This window comes from Bombyx mandarina, chromosome 15 (genome assembly GCF_030267445.1).
Source record: "Bombyx mandarina strain Sakado chromosome 15, ASM3026744v2".
NCBI classification, from domain to species: Eukaryota; Metazoa; Arthropoda; class Insecta; order Lepidoptera; family Bombycidae; genus Bombyx; species Bombyx mandarina.
The window spans coordinates 13441202-13464964 of NC_143221.1; the positions used below are offsets into that span (position 1 = coordinate 13441202).

Consider the following 23763-nt stretch of genomic DNA (forward strand, 5'->3'; position numbering starts at 1 on the left):
GTGTAAAGAGACCATATACGAATTATAAATAGGAATAAAATACATGTTTAAGAATATATGTATACAATAATAAAGTTAGTTAGTAATAAAGTTAAACAATAATAAAATACTTATATGGGTTTTCTGTACAATATTAAGAAAACAAGATTTAAAGTCTTTATTTTCCACAAATTACGATTAAATAAATAACACAATTACACAGTTAAATAAAACAGAACTCGTCTTTTTTCTAAATGACAGAGAGTTCAGTCAATCTATGTAAGAAAAATCCTTTTTTTTTTAAACTAAAAATATTTTATATGAAAATTACATAAAAAAGATTTTTCTTTACATACTATATATGTATATATTTGTTTAAAAATCTTGAACTCAATGGATGTGGCATTACATTTTGCGAGCCCGCAATGTTGCGCAAAGGTACTCGCCCTCGCTCTCCTTCGAGGACATTGACCTTACGTATAGGTTAATTTATAATTATTACGTAAAATAATTAAATATCATTTCATCAAACACTGTGTATGGCATTTTTGGTCTTCAAAGTGACGAAGAAAGTTCGAGCGAAATTTCAGAAAAGACTTGCAAATTAAGTGACTTTGCTTTACATTACGTCTTAATTAAAAGTCAACATTTTTTTGTCTGGACGCAGAACTCTAGTGCACATTATAGAACCTATTAAATTCGTTTTATGACTCCACTACTGTGAGGGATTTCCTGGTAACCATTGAGTTGGCGGTAATTTGAAACGATCTTGCAATTAATTATGGTTGGCAGCGGCTTGGCTCTGCCCCTGGAATTGCTGAAGTCCATGGGCGGCGCTAACCAGTCATCATCAGGTGGGCCGTATGCTCGTCTGCCTACAAGGGCAATAAAAACAAAAAACCCTGATAGATTGGAACTATATATTTTTTAACATATGAGTATATGTAGACCAGCATATTGACCAACCTGGTGGTGAGTGGTTAAAGTCACTTATTGATGCCAGCAATACTAAGGACATAGCCAAACCGCTGCCTGGGTACTCTCCACAAACCTTGCTTCAAGAAATACATGTTTAAGCCCACAAAGAACTCACAAGAGGTAAGTTCGATCGAAACTCTTACTGGTGGTAGGACCCCTTGTGAGTCCGCGCGGGTAGGTACCACCACCTGCCTATTTCTGCCGAGAAGCAGTAATGCGTTTCGGTTTGAAGGGCGGAGCAGCCGTTGTAACTATACTGAGACCTTAGAACTGATATCTCAAGGTGGGTGGCGCGTTTACGTCGTAGATGTCTATGGGCTGTGAGCTCGCCCATATAAGCAATTAAAAAAAATCGGATGGTACGTGGCAAAAATGTACTCTGAAAACGCACTGTTGAAGAACACCCATTGCGTTCTACGTAAAAATCTATCTACATTACATCTCCGCGCTCGATAAGATATTAAAATGATAATTCCGTAACTTAATCATCACGTACGATTTAAATGTTATTTAAAATAAAATCACGAACTACCGCTACTTTTAAAGCAGTGCTCATATCTTTTTCTAATCAATAACAACATGTTATGTATTTTTTTATTAATTTGTGCTATAAGTTTATGTGAAGGAGACAATAATTTTATAAACTGTAAGTAATTCAGTTTTCTACATTATTTTATTGTACAATGTTACTGTCAATGCGCTCGAGAAGATCTTTAAAGCGACATATGAGAGCTCGTAATTATGTTGCGATCATATTTTTAATTCTGATTATAATTATAGTTGGTGGATTTATATGTCCGAGAGAAGAAAAGGCGTTGGGGAAATGTCTGAAAGACGCTTTGAACGAGTATATCCCTAAATTAGCCACAGGTACATACGCTTTTTATCTACTATGGTCTTAATTTATTACATTACCTTGCGTTTATCATACGCAATTTTGTCTATGAAATTATTGTTATCTATCTATATATATATATAAATGAATTGCTGTTCGTTAGCCTCGCTAAAACTCGAGAACGGCTGGACCGATTTGGCTAATTTTGGTCTTGAATTATTTGTGGAAGTCCAGAGAAGGTTTAAAAGGTAGATAAATATGAAAATGCTCGGAATTAAATAAAAATAACAATTTTGTTTTCCCTTTGATGTGTCCCTCGTTGGACGGATTCCTTTTGTTTGTTTTAAGTTTATTTTATACAAAAGCTTAGGTCTTTTATTTATCGATTGAGGCACTACGAAGTCTGCCGGGTCAGCTAGTTTTGAATAATTTTTTATGTCTGTAAAGAATATGTTTTTAGACTAATTGAGCTTTTGTTTCTAGGACTGCCGGAATATGGGGTTCCCCCATCGGAGCCGCTTATCGTTCCATCGATTTCCATCCAGCAGTCAACTGGTCCCATCACGGTCACTTCGTCGTACTCTGATGTTACGGTCCGAGGGCCCTCGAAGATGCGAATTAAGGATGTCCAGTGAGACTTAAAAATAATGTTTCTGGAAATTGTTATAAGTCTTGTTTTTCTATTGGGATTTAGATACCTAATAACGTGGGAGATACGACATTATGGAATTTTGTGCAAAATTCATTTTCTAATAAATAAATAAATTAAAGCCCAAGCTATTCAGAAAATATTTTGAAACATATTTCATAAAATAAGGCCCGATCCATAAAAATATTATATCCAATAGTTACATTTTAGAAAAACAATACAAATTAGCGTCAGATACTAGTCCTCAATAAGTTTTAAGTTTCAATAAACATCATTCTATCTTCTCTATTTAATACAAAAATTTATACTTCGTCGATTTCGTTGCCATTACTGAGAAGGTTCCCGATGGCAAACTGAATTATTTAATTTCAGGGTGAACTCGGTGCACCGTCGTGTTGTAGCCAAGCTGTATATCCCAGAGCTCAAGATGAAGGGCAATTACAAGCTATCTGGACAGCTCCTCATGTTGCCAATGAATGGAGAAGGACAGTTTACTGCAAAATATGGTAAGGCATCATCGGGGAAGGGTCAAGGGTTAAATCAACCTCATGACACAGTCAAATAAAGTTGCTTTAAGGTTTATAAAGCATGAGTTCCGCGACGAAATTGTGACAAAGGCCGATGACGCTACAAGCGAGGAGACAGGAACAAGAAAATTTCATCATCCTGTATTCTTACAAGATACTTTGTGTGTGTCTGTGTGTGTGTGTGTGTTTAATAGGGCTGTGAGTGTTCTTTTTGCTTAGGTTGTTGGACAAGCTCACGCTCAACTTATATTAAATGATTACCGGCGCCCATAGACATCAACAACGCAAATGTTGCCACCCACCTTAAGAGAAATACCTTTTGCACTACCCTTCAAACTGGAACGCATTACTGCTTCACGACCCAAATAGGACACGCGGGCCCGGGGCCACAAATTGGGTTCACAAGATGCCCTACCACTAGTGAGTAGGCCCAAATATTACCTAGCTAAGGTTTTTCATTTCACAGGCGATATTGATGCAACAGTAACAATAATATTAGGCCGTGAACCTCGACCGAACAGCGTAGATGCTCTCACTTGTGATCAGCTCGACGTAAATTTTCACGTGGGCTACGCTTCCATGCAACTTGAAAATTTATTTGGTGGCGACGGAGAACTGAGTGAGTGTAGTATATTATAGTATTTCATTATTTATTACTTACATAAATATATTTGTTGTTTTCAAAGTATTCTTTTTAAAATGTTCGCTTTGTATCCAATCGTCATTAAAATTGGATTCTCGACGTATGACGTGTAGAATATTCAAAACAAATGTACTGAAATTTGAACGAATTGATTCGATGCTAATTCTTCTTCTCAATCGTGTCACTCCTGACAGAGTGGTCGTGATCGTCATGTAGTGTTGGAGGGGGCAATATATACATAGTATTTTGTTATTAGCTAAATTTGTATAAATATTAAATTAACTTTTTATCTATTATCTTTATTCTTATTCCTTTTGTCTACCTTGGCTGCGAATATTTGAAGTTTACGCTATTGCAATCGAAATGTGATTTCGATTTTATCTTACAAATTGAACGAGATAAGATTTACTGCACTAATACTTAATTTATCCATCTGGCATCTGCCAGTAAATTTGCTGGGATAATAACGAATGCAATTCTTACAGGTAAAGCAATGAATAAATTTCTTAACGAGAACTGGAAGAAATTATCAGAAGAACTTCAAGCACCGATGGAGGAAGCGCTACGTGATTTCTTGAAGCCACTGGCAGATCACGCTTTTGCTACTCTCAACGCTGACGACATTTTGCTAACTTAACCGCTATTCTATAAATTCTAATCTTAGACTATTTAGGTGCACCTGTTTATATGAATCTTTTTCCTACCTATTCCCTGGTAACCTAAGGGACTATTCCAGCTACTCACGGAGAGAGTTTGCCGACACTAACCCTAGCAAGAGTAATGATTCGCGCAATCTACTACCGGATCGGAATCGCGACCCACTGAGAAGATCCGGCGAGAAAATCAGTGGGTTATGTCTCATAGATATTTGCACGTCGTACTTTTCACCGGTGCTTGAATATCTTAAAATCACCCAGATGGCATCCGAGGGATCAGACAATCTATGCATCACTAGCCATCCGATGATTTTATTGGAATATGACAACGGTTGTAAGTGTTTAATGATTTGCGTTGAGGAATATTTGAAGAGAGAAAATAAAAGTGAAAGAGATTCAAATGACAAATAATGTATACTAAGACTCTGTGCAATCCATTTTGGTAGCAGAGCGCATAGATTATACACTTGTAATAAACCATAGATGCACTTTGATGAACACATTTCCTTTGAACATGTAAGCATTTTTTGACATTATGAATATGTAAAGTTACATTAAAAGTCAAATAATGTCTGGATCAGAGTAAAAGGCGTGGTTTTACTTATATAGAGTTTATTAGATAATACATCACATTCTCGTTTTGGATTAAACCTAATATTATACATTTAAAATTCATTCGTGAACTTAAATAAATAAATCTTATATCTAACTAACGGTGTTTTATTCATTTTAATGTTAATGTTAAAATTAAATGTCATGTCAAATATTTTCGTGGCTCGGCGGTATATCTAAATTTAAAATATTTGTAAACGAAATATTTTAAATTTATATTTATATTGTCTCTTTAAATGTTAAAGTTTTAGAGTCTAAAAAAATCATCAATAAAATTTAAACAACCAAATTTTAAGCCAGTTTATTTAAGCAATTGTAAGATTCCAGCTGAAATATTCACAGGTTTTTATTATCTCAAAAGATATTTAGGAGACTTACTATTTGCAAACTAAACAATCATTTCCAGTATATTCCAGTGATCTGTAAAATCGATTTCATATCCAGAATATTTATTGCTATTTCTTTAATGACTTTCAGTAAGCTTTGAGGCTCATCTAAGGTTTGAGCCACACGTCTATGGGTATCTTCGTGAAGGCGCCGTTTATGAACGACTGGAAATGCTTGGCGATCGACGCCGAGGCGGCCGGTCGCATTTCCTCGATGATCTCAGCCGCATTGTTGTTCAGGAACTGGTTCATTGCTTCCCCTGAAGTTATTGAATTAAGTTAATGACAGACAGATGAATTCGCGGTCCATCTTATTTAGGTTTTTTTTATGGCCTGCGTAGGCAGACGAGCATACGGCCCTCCTGATGGTGAGTGGTTACCTTTGCCCATGGACTTCAGCAATGCCAGGGGCAGAGTCAAGCCGTTGCCTACGATATGGATATAACATGTCGTCTTTTCGCATTAAAACTGTATAATCGCAAAACTTACCAATTTTACAGGAGAGTGTTTTAAAGGTTTAACATGTAATATTTTTAATATTAATCATCTTTGCAAATATTTATTTTTTATCAGTTACATTATCTGTCCTTTAAAGTAAGATTAAATTGTGTATTAATTTTGTTAATAGTACTTAAAATATAGGAAAACTAAAACTAAGCTATTTTGACAGGATTTATGAGAAAAATACTGATGATACCAAATTTTAATGATTCCACATAATTATTAACTCAATTTCGAATATTTTTGGAAATTCTACACTTTTAATGCGAGAAGACGATGTGTTGATGTGACAACGTCACCTCCTGTCGCTTTGAGGCAAGAATAAGTAAGAGTAATTGGGACCAATGAATTCTTTGCACCAGATATAGACAGAACTTGCTAGAACTTATCTCTCTGAAGGGCCATTTTTAAACGCTTCAGACCAGAAAATGGTTTGGATTTTGACCAAAAGTCAAGTCTTAATGTCAAATGTTTTTCGTTCTTTCAAATAAACATAATATAAGAAAGTCCCTACGTGGTTCTGCTGCGCAAGGTCCGGTGATTGATCCGCACTAAATACAACCGAGTCAAGGTAATAAATAACAAAACGTAACAAATACCATACAGTTTTGAAAGGCAGAGTTGCCTTGTTTTTCGTTGGCTTTGTAAGTTGAACACGATATATATTGATACCTTATTACACGCTTTATATTAGCTTCACTTGTATGTATGTTTGTATGTTTGTAACCGACTCCTTTAGACGCGATTTTGACCCACTTTAAACGGCCAGATTTCATTCAAACTTTGTAGATTTATCGAAGACCGATGACTTGATGTTAAAGTACTGAATAGTTTTAAAAATACGCTTTTATAGAAAATTAAACTAAAAAATTAAAAAATAATAATAGTTAAAAAAAACTAAAAATCACGCTTTATATAAAATTCAATTAAAAAATAGAAAATTAAATTTTAATAAATTTTAATTGAAAATATGTAATGTAAAAAATATATATTTTATTTAAAAAAAAGCGTGGTTGTATATTCATTCGCGAAGCAGTTACTCTTGAGTTGTTAGGTCTCCTTTGGAGGCGCTAGTGAAGCTGTTAGCAAATCTCACCCATTCTGACTGAGCCCTTGCTCGCCCACCTGCCCTAGTAAAACAAGAAAGGCCTCCGGTCCACCAGTAATCTTTCAAACATAAAAAAAGGGCATTCCCTTTTGACATACATACCTATACGTAGCATACAACGCCGTACATATAAGAATATCATAACAATAATGTAGAGTTTACATATTTATATAAATATAATACATATATTATTGCTGCTAGATGTTTCTAAAAATTCGATAAGAAAAACTTTCCTAACCCTTATCTTTGTACGCAATACAAATATATTTATAATACAGCAGTAGTCTACTTTGTATATTTTCTCTTCATGCATACAACCTCGACTCTAAGCACGAGCCAATATACATAATTCCTATTAAATAGTAGGATTATAATAGGATTCAGAACGTATTAGTTATGAGTTAATACAGTTCGAACAATGACGTCACTGTTCAATGTATTGCGTTACTGGCACCAGAACGCTTTCAATTTATTTCAGTAAATAAATAACTGGGAACACATCATGCACGGTCATCCGGCCCTAAATTAAGATTCCCTGTGTTTATGGGTACCAGAGACATATACATTTATACATACTAATATATACGTTTGAATATATACATATCCCACATACGGTGCGATAACGTCACTTATGTAAATGATGTAAATTTTTCAGGAGGAACGTTGGAAAATTCAACATTTTATTATATAATTCTTATATACTTCTGATAAGCTACAGAAATAAAATGATAGTATTTAAACTACAACTTTAAACTTTATCAGTAAAAGCGATACTTGAGACTTTAGAACTTATATCTCAAGGTGGGTGGCGAATTTACGTTGTAAATGTCTATGGGCTCCAGTAACCACTTAACACCAGGTGGGCTGTGAGCTCGTCCGCCCATCTAGCAATAAAAAAAAAGAGAACATCTCGCTCGTCTCACTAATAACTATTGAAAAATGTATTTTCTCATACTCAATTCAGTGTTAACAAAAATTGCATAAGTGACTTTATAGCACCGTGTGTGCGATATATAGAGAATAAAGAGCAAAAAAACGCTGTTCATCAAACGATTTTTTACCCGATGTGGGAATCGAACCTACGACCCTCGGCGTAACAGTCAGGGCTGCCAACTACTGCATTCGAAATCAGTCCAAAAGATAAATTAAAATTTTAACATATTTAAATTTTCTTATTAATGACTAGTCGTACTCGCCCGCTTCGCTGGGCATTTAACATTAACATTACTATTTATTGTCATTATTATTGGGGAGTCCAAAACTCATATAAATATTAGCCTATCCATTAAGTACATGTATTTTCTACATGGATATCAAGTTTCAAATCAATGGGATGCATGGTTCAGTAGTTATAACGGAACATCCGTAAAACCCACTGTATATTTATATATTAGTATAGATTGACTCGCTCTTACATTAAACCGTCAATAATCCACTCACCAATGACACTTCCGTGGTTGACGGTGTCCTTCACTTTGAATCTCGAATTCCTCAGTTTGAAATCAACCAGCAATCTGTCGGCCATCATGTATCTCACGTTGTCCCTCTCAACCTCTTTACCGAAGATCTTCGCTATGGCCGCTACATCAACTGAAATTAATATCGAAAACCGTTTCAGATAGGTCAAAATATATATAAGAACAACTTCCACGATGTAGGAATAACGCGGTGGATTACCGTCCATTTTTCCGAAGAAAACCAATCTAGCTTTTACGTTTCATTTCACACAGAATGAAACAACAGTATCTTGAGGTCTGGCAGTTAGAGTATAAAGAAATAGTACAGAGACATTTAAAAATAAAAATGCGAGATTAAACCATAACAATAATTTTAATTACGGCTCTACGGCTCGTGAAAACCGAAGAGAATAGTATAATGTTCTAGATAAATTAAGATCATCAAATTAAATTAGGCCAAATTTCCTTTGAAGTTTTAGAGTTACGGTTTAAAACAAATATCGACCAAAAGACATATCATTTTAATAGAATCAAAAGCATCGGAACCAATAAGAAGTGCATTCAAGAGAGATGGGATTTAAAAAAAAATCGCGTTTAAATTCTGCAATACTTACTAAACGCAGCCCAGAAGTCTCCACGTGATCTAACCGGGAAGAGGAGAACTTGTCCCGACACCTCGTAACGACCTGTGATCTCGATGCGAGGTAGAACCAGCCCGAGGTCAATGCGCAACTTCTTCAAATCCGACCTGGAATATAAGTAACAATAAGTACCTTCCTCATTATAATTTTACCCCAGCCTAGCCACCTCGCAATTCACTACCGGAGACTTCAATGATGTGTAAAAACAGTCATACGAGGGCCAAAGGATAAAACCCCTCTTATTGAACTTTAGTACACTGAGTTTCTCGCCGGATCTTTCCAGTGTGTCGCGATTCCAATCCGATGGTATATGGATATACGAAGCACTGCTCTTGCTAGAGCTCGCTATCAGTCCGGTCGAAGCCGGAATAGATCCTAAGGCTATCATCGAATAGGTAGGGGAAAAATTAAACTGTAGTTCTCCAGCGCTGTGACATTATGGTGTTCAATCGAAAATGAAACTAAAATTATTCTACATTCTACGCCTGTCATGCAAGTTTCACTATCTCACTCTAATGCGACCACTAGAGCAAGGTGGGCGTTCCATTATTTCTATCACTGAAGTTTCAAATGCTTTACCATTTTCATGGTCACTCAAGACCGCACGTAAGGAAACATAGAACGTAATTATACTGAGACCTTAGAACTTATATCTCAAGGTGGGTGGCGCATTTACGCTGTAACCACTTAACACCAGATGGGCTGTGAGATCGTCCACCCATTAAAGCACAAAAAAAATGTCAGAATAAAAAAGTCAGACTACGATGGAAATTTGTTTATATTTTTTTTCATTTTGAATACCTTTTATAACGTATAGATTAGTTTACGCAGCTTTCACACTGCCTCGAGTCGTCGATAAAGACAACGTGAAGACGACGGATGGCATTTTATTAAAGCTCATAACACATTCTTCATTCTGATACGCCATTACTCCTGGTATTGTGAAACAAAAATGTATAGCTATTGTCCGTCCGGACGGTGCTCAAAGTATAATGTAAGCAAAAGCGACAGCCCGAGTTGATTGTGAAAACGTTTTGCAAGTGCGCCTTTTAACTGCGAACTTTGGTGGTTACTAAATAGTTATTTTTGACGTTGTGCCTGCAATACCGATGTCTCACCTAGACTGACCCCGTTTACACCGTGAATACTCGTGATTCACTGGGATTTCCTATCTAAAACCGTATTACTGGTATCTCAAAACGCTATTACAAAAACCATGCGGTGCTTGAAGACGAAGAGCAGACGAGGAGACCGTTCAGAATGACTGTTCAACTGATTCCAAAACTTGCAATATTCTCTAAATAGTAATAAAATAAGATCTACCTAACTAGAAGAATTAAAGATCATGGGATTGTTATGACGATAGTTTTGTTATTTTATATCGCTATAGCCTAACTCACGGCACAACTGTTACTGGAACCTATAGGCAGGGCAACGTGAATGTCGCCACATACCTTCCTGATAAAAAAATTAAAAAATCATTTGATAAACCGCAACAATAGTTCAACTCTTAGTAAAAAAAATTCGCACGCCCTAATAGTAATCGTAAAAACGGCAATTGATGCAAAATTTCAATCGAGTTGTCTTAGTTATTTCGATCGAGATTTTTTTCTAGTGTTGCGTTTAAACATTGCCATCACTCGGTACGCAAGCTCATCTATATCTCGACCATGGAGTTAATAAGTACCTACAACACTAACTCTATGATCTCGACTCATCGAGAGGCATCTAGAGGTACAACAGAAAGAATCGTATTAAATTCATCGAGTATCTTTTTATTTTCCCCCTGATTTCTATCTTGATTGCTAGGTCAGTGTTTCGGTGTGTGTCTACTATTAATGATAGTCTTTCGGTCACCGTCCTCACCGAACCCGTCGCTTGCAACGAAGGGCTCGATGAGTAAATTAACCTATTAGACACAGCCCACTGAGTTTCTCGCCGGATCTTCTCAGTAGGTAGCGTTTCCGATCCGGTGGTAGATTCTGCGAAGCACTACTCTTGGTAGGGCCACTGTTAATAACATTTCCGGTTTGAGCCCCGAGAGCTCACCTACACGCTAGAGTAAAGCTGAAATAGCCTCTCAAGGCTATCAGCATAGATAGGAAAAAAATATAGTCAAAAATAAAATCTACCTGATCTTGGTCACAGTGTAATTACTGGGTCCTATTACAGTAATGTTGCTGAACGCAGCCGTTACCCTGACTGGCCCGGCAGAGTTTTCCATCACCAGCCGATCAATAAAGAGAGGTTCCACCGGAGGAAGCTCCAGATCCGGCAGGCCCTTTGCCAGGTACGGACGGAGGTGGTTGAAAGAGTTCTTGATGCAATTATCGAGTTGTGGATCGCTTCGTGTACACGGTAGAATGAATTCCGCTGAAATACAAAAAAGGATAAATGAGTTCTATGTTAAAAAAAAAGAAATTAAATTATGTGATGGTGTATTTGTGATTTAAGAATAAAAATTTAATTGCAGTCTTAAAGACTGTTAAATAGATATTCTTCGAGGAAATTTCTCGATTTTATACTGTACTCTCAACAAATTTAAATTTATTTGACCGTTATTTGATTCACGGTGAAGGAATAACATCGTGTAATAAAACTCAAACCCGCAAAATTATAATTTGCGTAATTACTGGTGGTAGGACCTCTTGTGAGTCCGCATGGGTAGGTACCACCACCCAGCCTATTCCTGCCGTGAAGCAGTAATGCGTTTCGGTTTGAAGGGTGGAGCAGCTGTTGTAACTATACTGACTAACTATACTGTATATACTGTAACTATACTGAGACCTTAGAACTCATATCTCAATGTGGATGGCGGCATTTACGTTATAGATGGCTATGGGCTCCGGTAACTACTTAACGCCAGGTGGGCTGTGGGCTCGTCCACCCATCTAAGCAATACAAAACAAATAAGATATTTAAAATTTAAATACACGGCAGCGTAATTAGCTCTACAGTCCCTTATTGGTTTTGCTCTGGCAAAATAAAATCAATTGATATGAACTCTTTCCAAAGTTCGTGGTTACGAGTATAACACAATACAAATACATTACACAATTTGTTTTCACAAAATTGTAGTATTATTAGACTTAAATTGTCGTGTAAAACATTCAGACGTTAAGTGGGCTCTAAAATTTGACCTCTCAAATTCTTTAAAGCTTGTTTGCTGATATCTTAATGTCCCCCGTCCATTGTTTTTGTGGAACCACCTGGGGCTATACAAACAATCGGTTCTTTGAGATACGACCTCGCATTTGTAAAGTGAGACACACAGTTTTGCATACAGATAGCTGTTTTAAAGTTTAACTCGACTCTATGAGTACGGCTGTATGTCTTACGTTATAGGCATCAAGTTTTGTCTGTCGGAAAAACAATTTTCATATGACCCATCAAATTTCAAAATGCTAGAAGAGTCATCAATTTAAAAAGATGGTCTTCTTTGATACACAAACATGTCATTTCGGATTCTCCCGATCCATTATCGGTGCTTTTAGCTACCACAAGCACTGGTCACCGTTCTCGTCCAAACCGTCACTTGCGATGAAGGCATCGGTGAGTAAATCGGTCTGCGGGCTAAGACATAGCCCACTGAGTTTCTCGTCGGATCTTCCCAGTGGGTCGCGTTTCTGATCCGGTGGTAGATTCTGTTAAGCACTGCTCTTCCTAGGGATAGTGCTAGCAACATCCTCAGATTAGAGCCCCGTGAGTTTACCTACTCGCCCGCTGGCATAGCCTCTTAGCTAGCAGCTAAAGTAGGTTTTTTTTTTATCAAAAGTTTAAATGTAAAACTTCAGCGGACCGGAAATTTTATTTAATTAAGGAACTGATTAATACATACTAGCGATATATTATATTAAACGCCCGCTCTGCTAGGAACCTTCTTCTTCTTATCAGCCCACAGACGTCTACTGCTGGTCATAGGAACCATCTGTCTGTATTATTCTAATGTAAAACAGAACTAATTCTATATCACGTTAGCGATACTTTGAGAAAATAACGACACCCATTTGAACAGAACTTTCAAACTAAAAAAGTGTATTTTCTTTATATTCTCGAAGTAGTAGGGTAATAAAATACATTCAAAATGTAAGATGGAGGATAATCTACTCGACGTGAAAACTTTTGTCGTTTATTAACAATAATATAATTAGCGGACCTGCCTTTACGTCACTAAAGTTCGATCACACGGGTGGTGTCGTAAAAAAATTTGTTTATGTCAAGAGTTTTACAACTAGTCTACATCTTCTAAAATAGTTCTTCTAAAGTAGGAGGGTGATTCAATAAAATTAAATGTCACAAAATTAAGTGAATGCTCCGTGAGACATTGCAAAAAAAAAATTAAGTTTCTTTGCAATGAGCACGTCAAATTTAATCTCGCCATCACAAAACATTTCATAGCAAACAAAAAAAAAAACAAAAAAAAAACCTTTGCAATGAGCCCGTCACAGAACATTTCACAAGACAAAGTAAACAAGGCATTAAGGTGCGTTTCTGTCTTACATAACCGGCGAAGTGTACCAGTAGGTGGCAACAACCGGTCACCGGTGACAAGGTGACGCAAAGATCGATGACCGACACACTCGGGAAATTTCGGCAAAAAGTGAAATTTTCCGAAACGGCCAAGGACGAGTTCAGTGGGACGAATTATTAAGCGTGCTAATCACGTGTGAGAACGACACATAATAATTCCAAATTTAATACGGCCTCGTAACTAAACCGCGTTATTAGATTTGTGCAATACTGACCTAGTTTAGTATTGTAATGGGAAGTATGTTTACGTATGCTTTTTTTATTTAATAACAATCTCATGCTAACAAATTACAAAAGACTTGTGAATGACAATTCTTCATGAATGTAATTCTGATGGGCGTCTTTTGTTACATCTACATTTCGGACGTTTACCGGTGGTAGGTAAAGTATCTATTACTGGTAGCAGGGCATCTTGTGAGTCCGCGAGGGTAGGTACCACCACTCTGCCTATTTCTGCCGTGAAGCAGTAATGCGTTTCGGTTTTATGGATGGGATGGGATTATTGTAAAAATGGAGACTTAGAACTCATATCTCAAGGTAGGCGGCGCCATTTACGTTGTGGATGTCTATGAGCTCCGGTAACCACTTAAAACCAAGTTGGCTGTGAGATCGTCCAACCATCTAAGCAATAAAAAAAAGCAAATTAGAAAGTTATAGAAGAAGAAGAGGTTATAAGACATAGTTGAATGTACTACAGGCAGATGAAAAGGAAGCTGTAATATGGGTAATTCATAGAGTCTTAAAAAGGCCGGGTAGTTGGATTTTAGCACTCGCAAAGCTATATAGCGTTTTCTGTTTTGCTTAAAATTCTCAAATCTCACTACTAAATATTACTTAAACAAGGAGCGCCGCGCTGTGTTTGACATCAATCAGCAAAACATAAAGCAAAGGGATTGTTTATTTTAAAAATTCGAAATCTATGCTGAACTTGAACGAGTCAATAATCTTCTAAATCGGTCTTTGTACAAGGTCATCCGCATGTTATATAAGATAAACGTTATGTAAAACTATTGCGACGACCTAAAAAGAAAGCTTGCATAATATCTACGCGTATTCTTGAAGGGTGATTAGCGTGCATTTTCATCATCAACTAATTATTTTAATTGTGTACCCAATTTTGTGTTGCTGTTTGAAAAAAAAATTGTGTGGAGTTTTTAGCACACAATACAGTACAAATTAATGTGAACTATTCAAAGTTTTTACCCTCGATACTATTCTCTTGTTACTCGTATTTAAGTTAACTAGAGGTCCCGCAGTAGTCGAAATTCGACTATAATTAATTGGAATTGTAAGTTTGTACACTATTATGATTGTATTTTATACTTTTATAATCACAAACTTCGCCAAGACTACACTATAAAAAATATTAACAAAGACAAACAATATTTAATCTATTCTCAATTTGACAACAGACGTCAAGAACAAAAGTTTGACAATAAATAGTATGCATGCGTGTGTCCGTTAAATACATGGTATGTAGTGTGTGTAATGTTTTCTTTATTGATTTAATGTATCTTTTATGCATTATTTTAAAAACATATTAGCATTGTGCACTTCTTCTCTATATTCTCTATAAGTGTGGAAAATTTCATACTCCTCCGTCCGCGCAATTTTCGTAAAAAGGGATACAAAGTTTTTGCTTCACGTATTAATATATAGATAGATACTGTTGTTGTGTATCACTTATTTCGAAACTGTCCTATGTACACGACTTTTGTGAAACAATAGTGGCGTTATATCACTAAGCAGGGGCTCATAAAAACAATTCCAAGAATTGACTGGCATTCGATTACATGTAATGATTGTTGTCTTTCGTAAGATCACTTGCCTCATCTGGGGTGTACCTACATTACAAACAAGAGCAAAGAGGAGTTGATCTATTTGTTGTAATTAGATAAGAGTATTGCAAGAGCCTTACGCAGTTTTTTTGTTGATCATCAAAGCGTTGTGGCCTAATGGGCAAACTGCCTTGTGCTCGCGTATCGATTGATGCGACTATACGTAGGTTAAAACCTTTTAAGCCGATACCATTTTTTCATGTACCTAACTTTGAAACTAATAAGGGTGAATGTCTTCCACAATGAAGGACTTTTCTAATAACTTTGCGTAATTAATGGTGATTAGATGTATTGAGATGTATTTCTGTCATAAAACCGTCATGGGTGTTGGTTTGAATGGTGAGATAGCTGTTATACAACCTAATTGTGACTTATACTTTATTTTGTAAGGATAGCCTTCATGATCAAATCTTTATGGGTTTCAATAGCCACTTGAGACAAGGTAGACGGTGAGGTTGCCTGCACATCTAACTTCCGCATATAAATCTAATAAGCAAAACTTTAGCAATTTAAAACAAAAAAGTCAGCATATTTAACTCTTCACAAGAGTTTTCCAAGTCCCTAATCCTTTGAGCGTGAACAGTCGATAAATCGATAGACCTAAAATGCGGAGCGTCGGAATACCGACTATTTGCACAATTTTATTATAGGTATTAGTTATCGACCTGTGCGAAGGTGTCTTAGCGAGCGCATGTACATATTTTATAATGTTTTTAATAAGTTATAATATATAAACATTTTTATGTAATCATTTCAAATTATTTTGCTGTGAACTTAGTATTGATTTTTGTATTTTTTTAAGTTCAAGTTTTTATAAGGTACTTTTTGAAAAATCCTTTTATAATTAGTTATATATTTTTATTTTTGTTGTTAATGCACTGTCGATTGCACCTGTAATTGAGGTGACATCTGGCATGAACTTTTGTCAATTTGTCAATGTTTTATATTGATGATCATTTTGTTGGTGCAACTTAATAAATGAATATTATAAATAAATAATTTATGCAAAATATTTAAAAATAAGCTCAGCATTAAAAGTAGGCATTTGAATGCGGACAATTAGATGTAGATAATTGCTAAATAAATGTATTTATTTGAAGAATGTCAGTTTATTAGTCTGAGACTTTTCACTGATTTCGCTTTTCTTTACTGTATGTATAATAGAGGGTCAGTATTTTACGAAGTTAGCGGTGAGTATTTCACAAATTGATGCAACTTAAAACCACTACCCGAATTGAATTCGAACCGCACTTTTATTTCAGTTTTAACCTTCGACGACAAAGAAGATACCTTGAGGTTATTACTTAATTTACCTGCGTGTGTATTCAATTTAATGTTGTTAAACAATGCGTGAATTCCGCTTTACAATCGGACTTCAAGCACTAAATCTAAATTGTGTTTTATGCTGACGTTATTTTTATTATAATTTCACAGTATCCACTGGGCTGTAGAAATACTAGCTTGGCTATCATTAATACATATTGTTACACCGGTGAGATTAACGTCATCTAACGTTGAATAGAACGAACGAATATCGAAGGATCTAGTAGCATCTAGAACGCTCGAGAAGTACACCGCCATCTATTGTCAAATAGCGGAAACACATAATACTCGACTTTTGTGGAATATTCTTGATAATTCTAGAGATGCCGTAAAATGCCGTAAAAGCATTGCAGAGATGGCACGCAGGGAGTAATCGGAATTACTCAAAGCGAAACTGGAAACGGATCACCCGAAGCGGAAGAAGCGAATTGAGAATTTTAATTAAGAATTTTGAAATTTTATATATATGTGTATTTGTGTGTGTGTGTGTGTGTGCGTGCGTGCGTATGTGTGTGCACGAAAAGTTAATGAATATTAAATTATCATTAAATTATCGGCGACGCGCTTTCGAAGCATTTTCTTTTTTCTATTGAATTTAATAAATACGAAAGAATAAACTTATGCACGTTCTAACTTTTTCTTTGACGACTTTAGGGAGAATTATGGGATCTCAAACTATACTTTACGCTATGCTAAGCTCTACTTTAGAGTTCACAAAATAACAATTCTCCGAAAAAAAATATGTAAATACTCTACAAAAGTAATATATGAAATTGGGAGTCTGCATTGAGCATCTATAAGGAATGATGCGACAAAACTTTGACCAGTAACTCAAGTAATTAAGGGTAAAAAGGAAGAAAAGAATTATGCTAGACATTACTAAAATTGAAATTATTATTAATTTAAGAGCACGACTAGGATTGATTATTATTAATTTATGAGCACGACCATTATTGACATATTGACATTCTTGCAGACTAATCAAAGCGAGATATAAACCTACAGAACAAAACTTTTGACGTAATCTACTAATTTTAATTAACACACATTAACAACGTAACACAAATAATTATGGTTTGGAACTCGCTAGTAATAAATTCGAGTGAATTCTGTGTAATAGCAATGTACTTAATGTTACCAACACATTTTCTTTGGAGCGGGTTGTGAAACCAATCTGTCTCGTCTTTATGAAGTAATGTGATCATGTGCTAGTACAGAGCGGAGCCTTTCGTGTTTCTGAATGCGTTATATAATAACTATATAGTATCATTGTTGCATATAATACAACAGAAAAATCCGATGTGTCTGTATTTTGTTTGAAACTTGCTCGAAGCTCACCTTCGGAACTTTTATACGAATTCTCATGTAGTTTCCAAAAGTAGACAAATTAATTTGAACTTTTTTTTCGTTAAAATCGAATATTGGTGGTAGGACCTCTTGTGAGTCCGCACGGGTAGGTACCACCGCTGCCTATTTCTGCCGTGAAGCAGTAATGCGTTTCGGTTTGGAGGGCAGCCGTTGTAACTATACTCAAGACCTTAGAACTTATACCTCAAGGTGGGTGGCGCATTTACGTTGTAGATGTCTATGGGCTCCAGTAACCACTTAACACCAGGTGGGCTGTGAGCTCGTCCACCCATCTAAGCAATAAATAAAAAAAATCGGCTTCAACTCTCGCCAATAACCTCTGATATGAATTTCCTGCAGAGAATATCCGTATGGTGTAGCTCAGAATTTAATTAGCAATTAAACTTGAATCAAACACAAATGTTACTCGTTAGCTTTGAATACATCTTCGAAAACCACATTCAAGATGATTCAGTCAATATGAAAATTAGTCTGCACTGATACACAAACAGAAATGGCAATTAACGTCTTAAAATTTTAAGTCGCCTCTATCATTTTTAATAATATGTACATCTGCCTAAACTTATTTCAATTCAACATACTTAGATAAACAAAAGTATCAATTCACTTATGGCGCTCATTAATATCTATAAAACGATATGATAATAAGGTAAACGAACTACCCTCGCGACCCCTGGTGTCATTAAGTTCAATCATAAATCATTATAATAATGGCACATCCAGCATAATAGATTTTTTCACAAACAAAACGCACAGTTATTGTTAATTTGATTTGCATTAAATATAATATAATAATATAGTAAGAGAAAGAAAACTTTATCTATTAATCTATTAAAATTTACGGATTTAATTATTTTAATACCATCAAAACAAACTAATTTTTATCTGTTACAATATCAATTTTACTTGTTTGTCGAACATAAGTTTTTTTTATAGCCCTTTTGAGGCAGATGAGCATACGGCCCATCTGATGGTAAGAGGTTACCGTCGCCTATGGACTTCAGTAATGCCAGGAGCAGAGCCAAACCGCTGCCTACCAAGTCTACAAGAAATGTTGGTAACAAAGAAACACAGATAACCCCCAATCTGGTTATCTGTGCAAAAAATGAATTGGCAGTATAACACACGACCGAATTTTTAACATTCTTTCCTTATTCGCAATCGGATGAAAGCAAAAGCTTTTTTTTTGTCCATTGACAGCCACTACATAGATTAATTATTAAAATTGCACCAAAAACCTTCATTTTACTGGCTACATTTATCAACAGCTAATTTGAATAATGCGTAAACCCTTCTTTTAAAGTCAACAACATTGACCTGGGTTCTTCTTTATGAATTTTTTTCCGTATAATTAAATCCATTTTGCATAACATTGCCCAATGGTCTTTCCTTGTGTAATATTTAAGTAATAAATCATTGGCCACTGTTGAATTAAATCGTTCAAGGCTCCCGTGCATCACCCCTATGGCGATGGAGGTCAAGACGGCATATCGCAAAAGTTGACGCAACCATCGTTGCCAAGGTTAAAACGTCTGGCTGCCGTCACAAGATGTCAAAGAGATTAATGTGTATTGTGTTTAAGTTTTTTCAATTGCAACTTTGAAGACCTTTAAGTTGGCCTTAACGTGTTTATAAATCTGAAAGACTTATATCATCGAATAAAGCGTCAGAAAATGGAGACGACACAAAAATTGGAATATAAAAAGAATCGTTCGTAATGTACTTTTAGTATATCTCATCCGCTTCTTTTAATACAATAATAGCTAAGACAATTCCGATGCTTATATCCCGCAAGCAGATTCCGATTTTTCTGAGGAAATACTTTCTTCTAAGGAACCAGGTACTCCTATGCACTAACAAGAATGGAGGGTAGGTAGATGCGTCTGTATGAAGACTTGGCGTTACATGGCGGGCTGACGAAATCTGAAGTAATGTAAACAAATATACATATTTAAATGTGATTAATTAGTGAATGAATAATCGTTTTTGTTCACATACGGCTTTCTGGACGGTCGGTTTAGACGTCGTCATCATCATCATTATCCTGCCCTTCTCCCAGTTACCTGGGGTCGGCGCAACATGTTTTCTCCTTCCATACTCTTCTATCATATACAATTTCTTCGCTCACTCCCCTCTTACCCATATCGTCTTTCACGCAATCCATCCATTTCTTCTTAGGTCTACCTCTTCCTCTATATCCTTCCACATTCATAGTTAACATTCTCTTACCAACCTCATTTTCATTTCGTCTCATCACATGTCCGAACCGCTTGTACATGTCGCTTTAGACGTCGTATTAGTAATAAATTTTAGCCGGAAAATTCGCTTTTTCGCTTCGCTATTATTAGCGAACCATACGGCTATATAGTTTTCAGAACTCGAAACACATACGCCTAAGTAACCTTGATAGTTCTCATTGAACGAAAATGGTATACAAAGCGCGGTAGCCTAATTGTATAGGTCGTATACAGCGTGCGTGCTTCGAATTGTGAAGATGTCGCCTATCGTACGTGTGCTCATAATTAGTAAGTATACGAGGAAATAGATTTAATGATCAAATCAAATTGTGCGTAGATACTATAGTACGTGTTTGCCATCACTAGTCTTGAACAGTAAAGTTAGTCTTAATTGCATTATCAACACTATTGTGGTGGGAAATTTATGTGGAAGACTACATACTATGTCTTCCTTTCGAATATTTAGGGCCAATATTTCTGAATGCGCATAGGGAATGTTTGTTTAAAATATGTTTTTATGTATTTATGCTTTATACATATATACATATGTGTTTGTACTTATTTTGATTTTAGACAAACACAAAAAATACATGAGCATAATAACATATAACCCTTTAGCTAACGGTAGCTAGCTAGTAGTAGTAGTTAATAATTTTCCTGTCCTTTTGTAGCCTCGTACGAGGAAGGGCGTATTGTATTCCTGTCGCCTAGACAGGATGTGGGTCGGTCTATTCGTATAACAAAAGAGTAGGCATAAATAGAACTAATCTCATCTTAATTTCATGTTGGTATAACCATTGCGCCTATTTCTGTCCCGGCCTATAACGCGTTTGTTTTAGATAATAGCCAGCTATAAAATACTGTATGTAGTAAATAAAAAAGTGTAATAAAGTAGGTATCGGTATCTTTGTTGTCTCTATGGCCACCGATAGTATAGTTGAATCATTCCCTATTAAACCATTTTTATTTTTAACATTTTGTTTTTTACTTGGATGGGTGATGTTAAGTGGTTACTGGAGCCCATAGACATCTACAACGTAAATGCGCTACCCACCTAGAGATATAAGTTCTAAGGTCTCAGTATAGTTACTACGGCTGCCCCACCCTTCAAACCGAAACGTATTACTGCTTCACGGCAGAAATAGGCAGGGTGGTGGTACCTACCCATGCGGACTCCCAAGAGTTCCTCCCACCAGTAAAAAATCACGTATATATCACGTTTATATTTTATGACGTAACTAGGTGACCCGTCAGGCTTCGTGATGCCTCAATCGATAAATAAAAGACCTAAACTTTTGTATACAATAAACTTAAAATAAACAAAAGGAATCCGTCCGACTGGGGACACATCAAAGGGAAAACAAAATTGTTATTTTTATTTAATTCAGAGCATTTTCATATTTATCTACCTTTTAAACCTTCTCTGGACTTCCACAGATAATTCAAGACCAAAATTAGATGACAATAAAAAGTCTTTGGAAGATAATTTCCATAACGAAGAACTGTTTCTGATTATCTTTATATACCTAGATCTAATTTATAAATATCCATAGTGTGGTGTGCTAACTTGAACGAATAAGTTAAGATTGGCCGCACTGTAAACAACTCATCACATGAACATGTCATCTAGCGCATCTATAGCATCAAGAAATACAAACAACCATGATTTTACTAAAATTATTGTTGACTCTGTGTTTTTAAAACAATTTGCTTGGCGCGAAAACGATAAAAAAAATAACAATAGCATCTGTGCATGTTACAAATCAATGTATAACGAAGTCGATACTAAAATAAAATAAAAAAATCGTTGTTGCGATGCGCTTTATTGCTATACAATTTTAATAATAATGTTTTAATTGTTTAATAATTATGCTTATCTTATTAAGCAATATCTTTCTTATTGTCTAGATTTGACAACTAATTTTTTTTTTAAATGATAATGAATTTAATTTTAGCTCAATTAGTGTTAATGCAATTTTTACAAACTCATATTTTATAAGACATGCCAAACTTAGTTTGTAGTTTGTTTTTATCTCGGTATTTATGATTATTGTTGCTATGCTTAGTGATAAATCGTTTTTCATAATTGTGTAAACGAAACAAAGATATATTTAATTTTACTTTTAATATTTTTATCTGGAATGTAAAAGTCGATTTTGCAATTTTATATTATCATAAATATATTTTACGTAACTTACGCGTTGCCGTTAGAGCGTTCTCGTTTTCCGCAGCCTCACCATTGTGACATATCACACTCAAGCACAATATAATGAAAGACAGCATCAAAGGGCCAGCCATCGTACCTTTTTTTTTTATTCAATTAACAAAAACTAGAAAAAAACACCAGTGGACTTTTCTTATTTAATAATCAGTCGACATAGATAATCCACAATTTTAAACTTATGTTCGATTTTTTATTTTTTTATTTGACAGTTCGTTTTTCGAATTTCGCGCGCGTTCGTTCTTGGGCGACTGACTAGTTGGCAATAGGTCCGTGGTCGGTCGACGGGACGAGCGCGCGTCTCATTTTGTTTAAAGTGAAAGCAAGGAGCCATGGGTTTTATTAGCTAGCGTTTTTCGACATCCCTGAGGGCTCCCCTCCTATACTCATGTTTACATTATACGTAAGGAACCGTAGGACATCATTAGATTAAGCTTCATGGCTTGCGGATAAGATAATCTTTGTAGCATAACTTACATTTCCATTCAAATAAAAGGACCATAAACTTGTCTTGCGATTGATAACTATCATGTAAAATGTATATTACGTTTCTTTTTAATATTAAGTTTGTTTGTTCGTCGTTAACTGATTACAGAAGACAAATTTAAAATAATAAATTAGTGCAAGCCGGTTTGCTGGAAGGTCTTGAATTGATTTTGATCTGATCTCCACCAAGCTTCATATAGTCACCCGCTATGCCAATATAAAGATTTCTTGAGAATTTTATCGAAATCAGTCTAGCCGTTTCGGAGTCTACAAGTATAAGGAACAGATATACACACATCGAACATAACATTACATATATATATGGTATATATGTGCATATAGACTATTACGAATTTCCCAAGTATTATTTTCAGCCTGTTATTTCATAATTCAGTCTAATGGGTTATTAATTATCTTTTTATTGCTTAGATGGGTGGACGAGCTCACAGCCCACCTGGTGTTAAGTGGTTACTGGAGCCCATAGACATCTAGAACGTAAATGCGCCACCCAAAAGATATAAGTTCTAAGGTCTCAGTATAGTTACAACGGCTGCCCCACCCTTCAAACCGAAACGTATTATTGCTTCACGGCAGAAATAGGTATGGTGGTGGTACCTACCCGCACGGACTCACAAGAGGCCCTACCACCAGTAATTACGCAAATTATAATTTTGCGGGTTTGATTTTTATTATACGATGTTATTCCTTCACCGTGGAAGTCAATCGTTGACGTGACCATACGTCCCGCTTTGGGTGGGATTGTCCCGCTTTGAGGCTGTCTGTCCCGC

General features: G+C 35.8%; 2 protein-coding genes across 2 annotated transcripts; one reads left to right on the plus strand and one right to left on the minus strand.

The window, feature by feature from the left end:
* The first annotated feature begins 1357 nt into the window (after window positions 1-1357).
* On the plus strand, window positions 1358-4871 carry LOC114248608 (protein takeout-like). Its single transcript, XM_028181895.2, has 6 exons — window positions 1358-1603; window positions 1738-1827; window positions 2276-2423; window positions 2814-2947; window positions 3435-3587; window positions 4097-4871. Exons 1-6 carry the CDS (start codon window positions 1537-1539, stop codon window positions 4246-4248), a joined length of 744 nt encoding a protein of 247 aa, XP_028037696.2. The 5' UTR covers window positions 1358-1536; the 3' UTR covers window positions 4249-4871.
* LOC114248596 (protein takeout) lies at window positions 4863-22799 on the minus strand. The gene is made up of 5 exons (XM_028181879.2): window positions 22467-22799; window positions 11105-11345; window positions 8946-9079; window positions 8315-8464; window positions 4863-5525 (listed from the first exon to the last, which is right to left on the minus strand). Exons 1-5 carry the CDS (start codon window positions 22564-22566, stop codon window positions 5374-5376), a joined length of 777 nt encoding a protein of 258 aa, XP_028037680.2. The 5' UTR covers window positions 22567-22799; the 3' UTR covers window positions 4863-5373.
* Window positions 22800-23763: the final 964 nt, after the last annotated feature.

What these genes read in the sequence shown, in the direction of transcription:
- LOC114248608 (XM_028181895.2), top strand. Translation starts at nt 1,537, where the DNA reads ATGTTATGTATTTTTTTATTAATTTGTGCTATAAGTTTATGTGAAGGA. An exon ending in AGACAATAATTTTATAAACT is followed by an intron (nt 1,604 to 1,737) that starts GTAAGTAATTCA and finishes TTATAATTATAG; the next exon opens with TTGGTGGATTTATATGTCCG. An exon ending in ATGCGAATTAAGGATGTCCA is followed by an intron (nt 2,424 to 2,813) that starts GTGAGACTTAAA and finishes ATTTAATTTCAG; the next exon opens with GGTGAACTCGGTGCACCGTC.
- LOC114248596 (XM_028181879.2), bottom strand. Translation starts at nt 22,566, where the DNA reads ATGGCTGGCCCTTTGATGCTGTCTTTCATTATATTGTGCTTGAGTGTG. An exon ending in GAACGCTCTAACGGCAACGC is followed by an intron (nt 11,346 to 22,466) that starts GTAAGTTACGTA and finishes TTTGTATTTCAG; the next exon opens with CGGAATTCATTCTACCGTGT. An exon ending in TACACTGTGACCAAGATCAG is followed by an intron (nt 9,080 to 11,104) that starts GTAGATTTTATT and finishes CTTATATTCCAG; the next exon opens with GTCGGATTTGAAGAAGTTGC.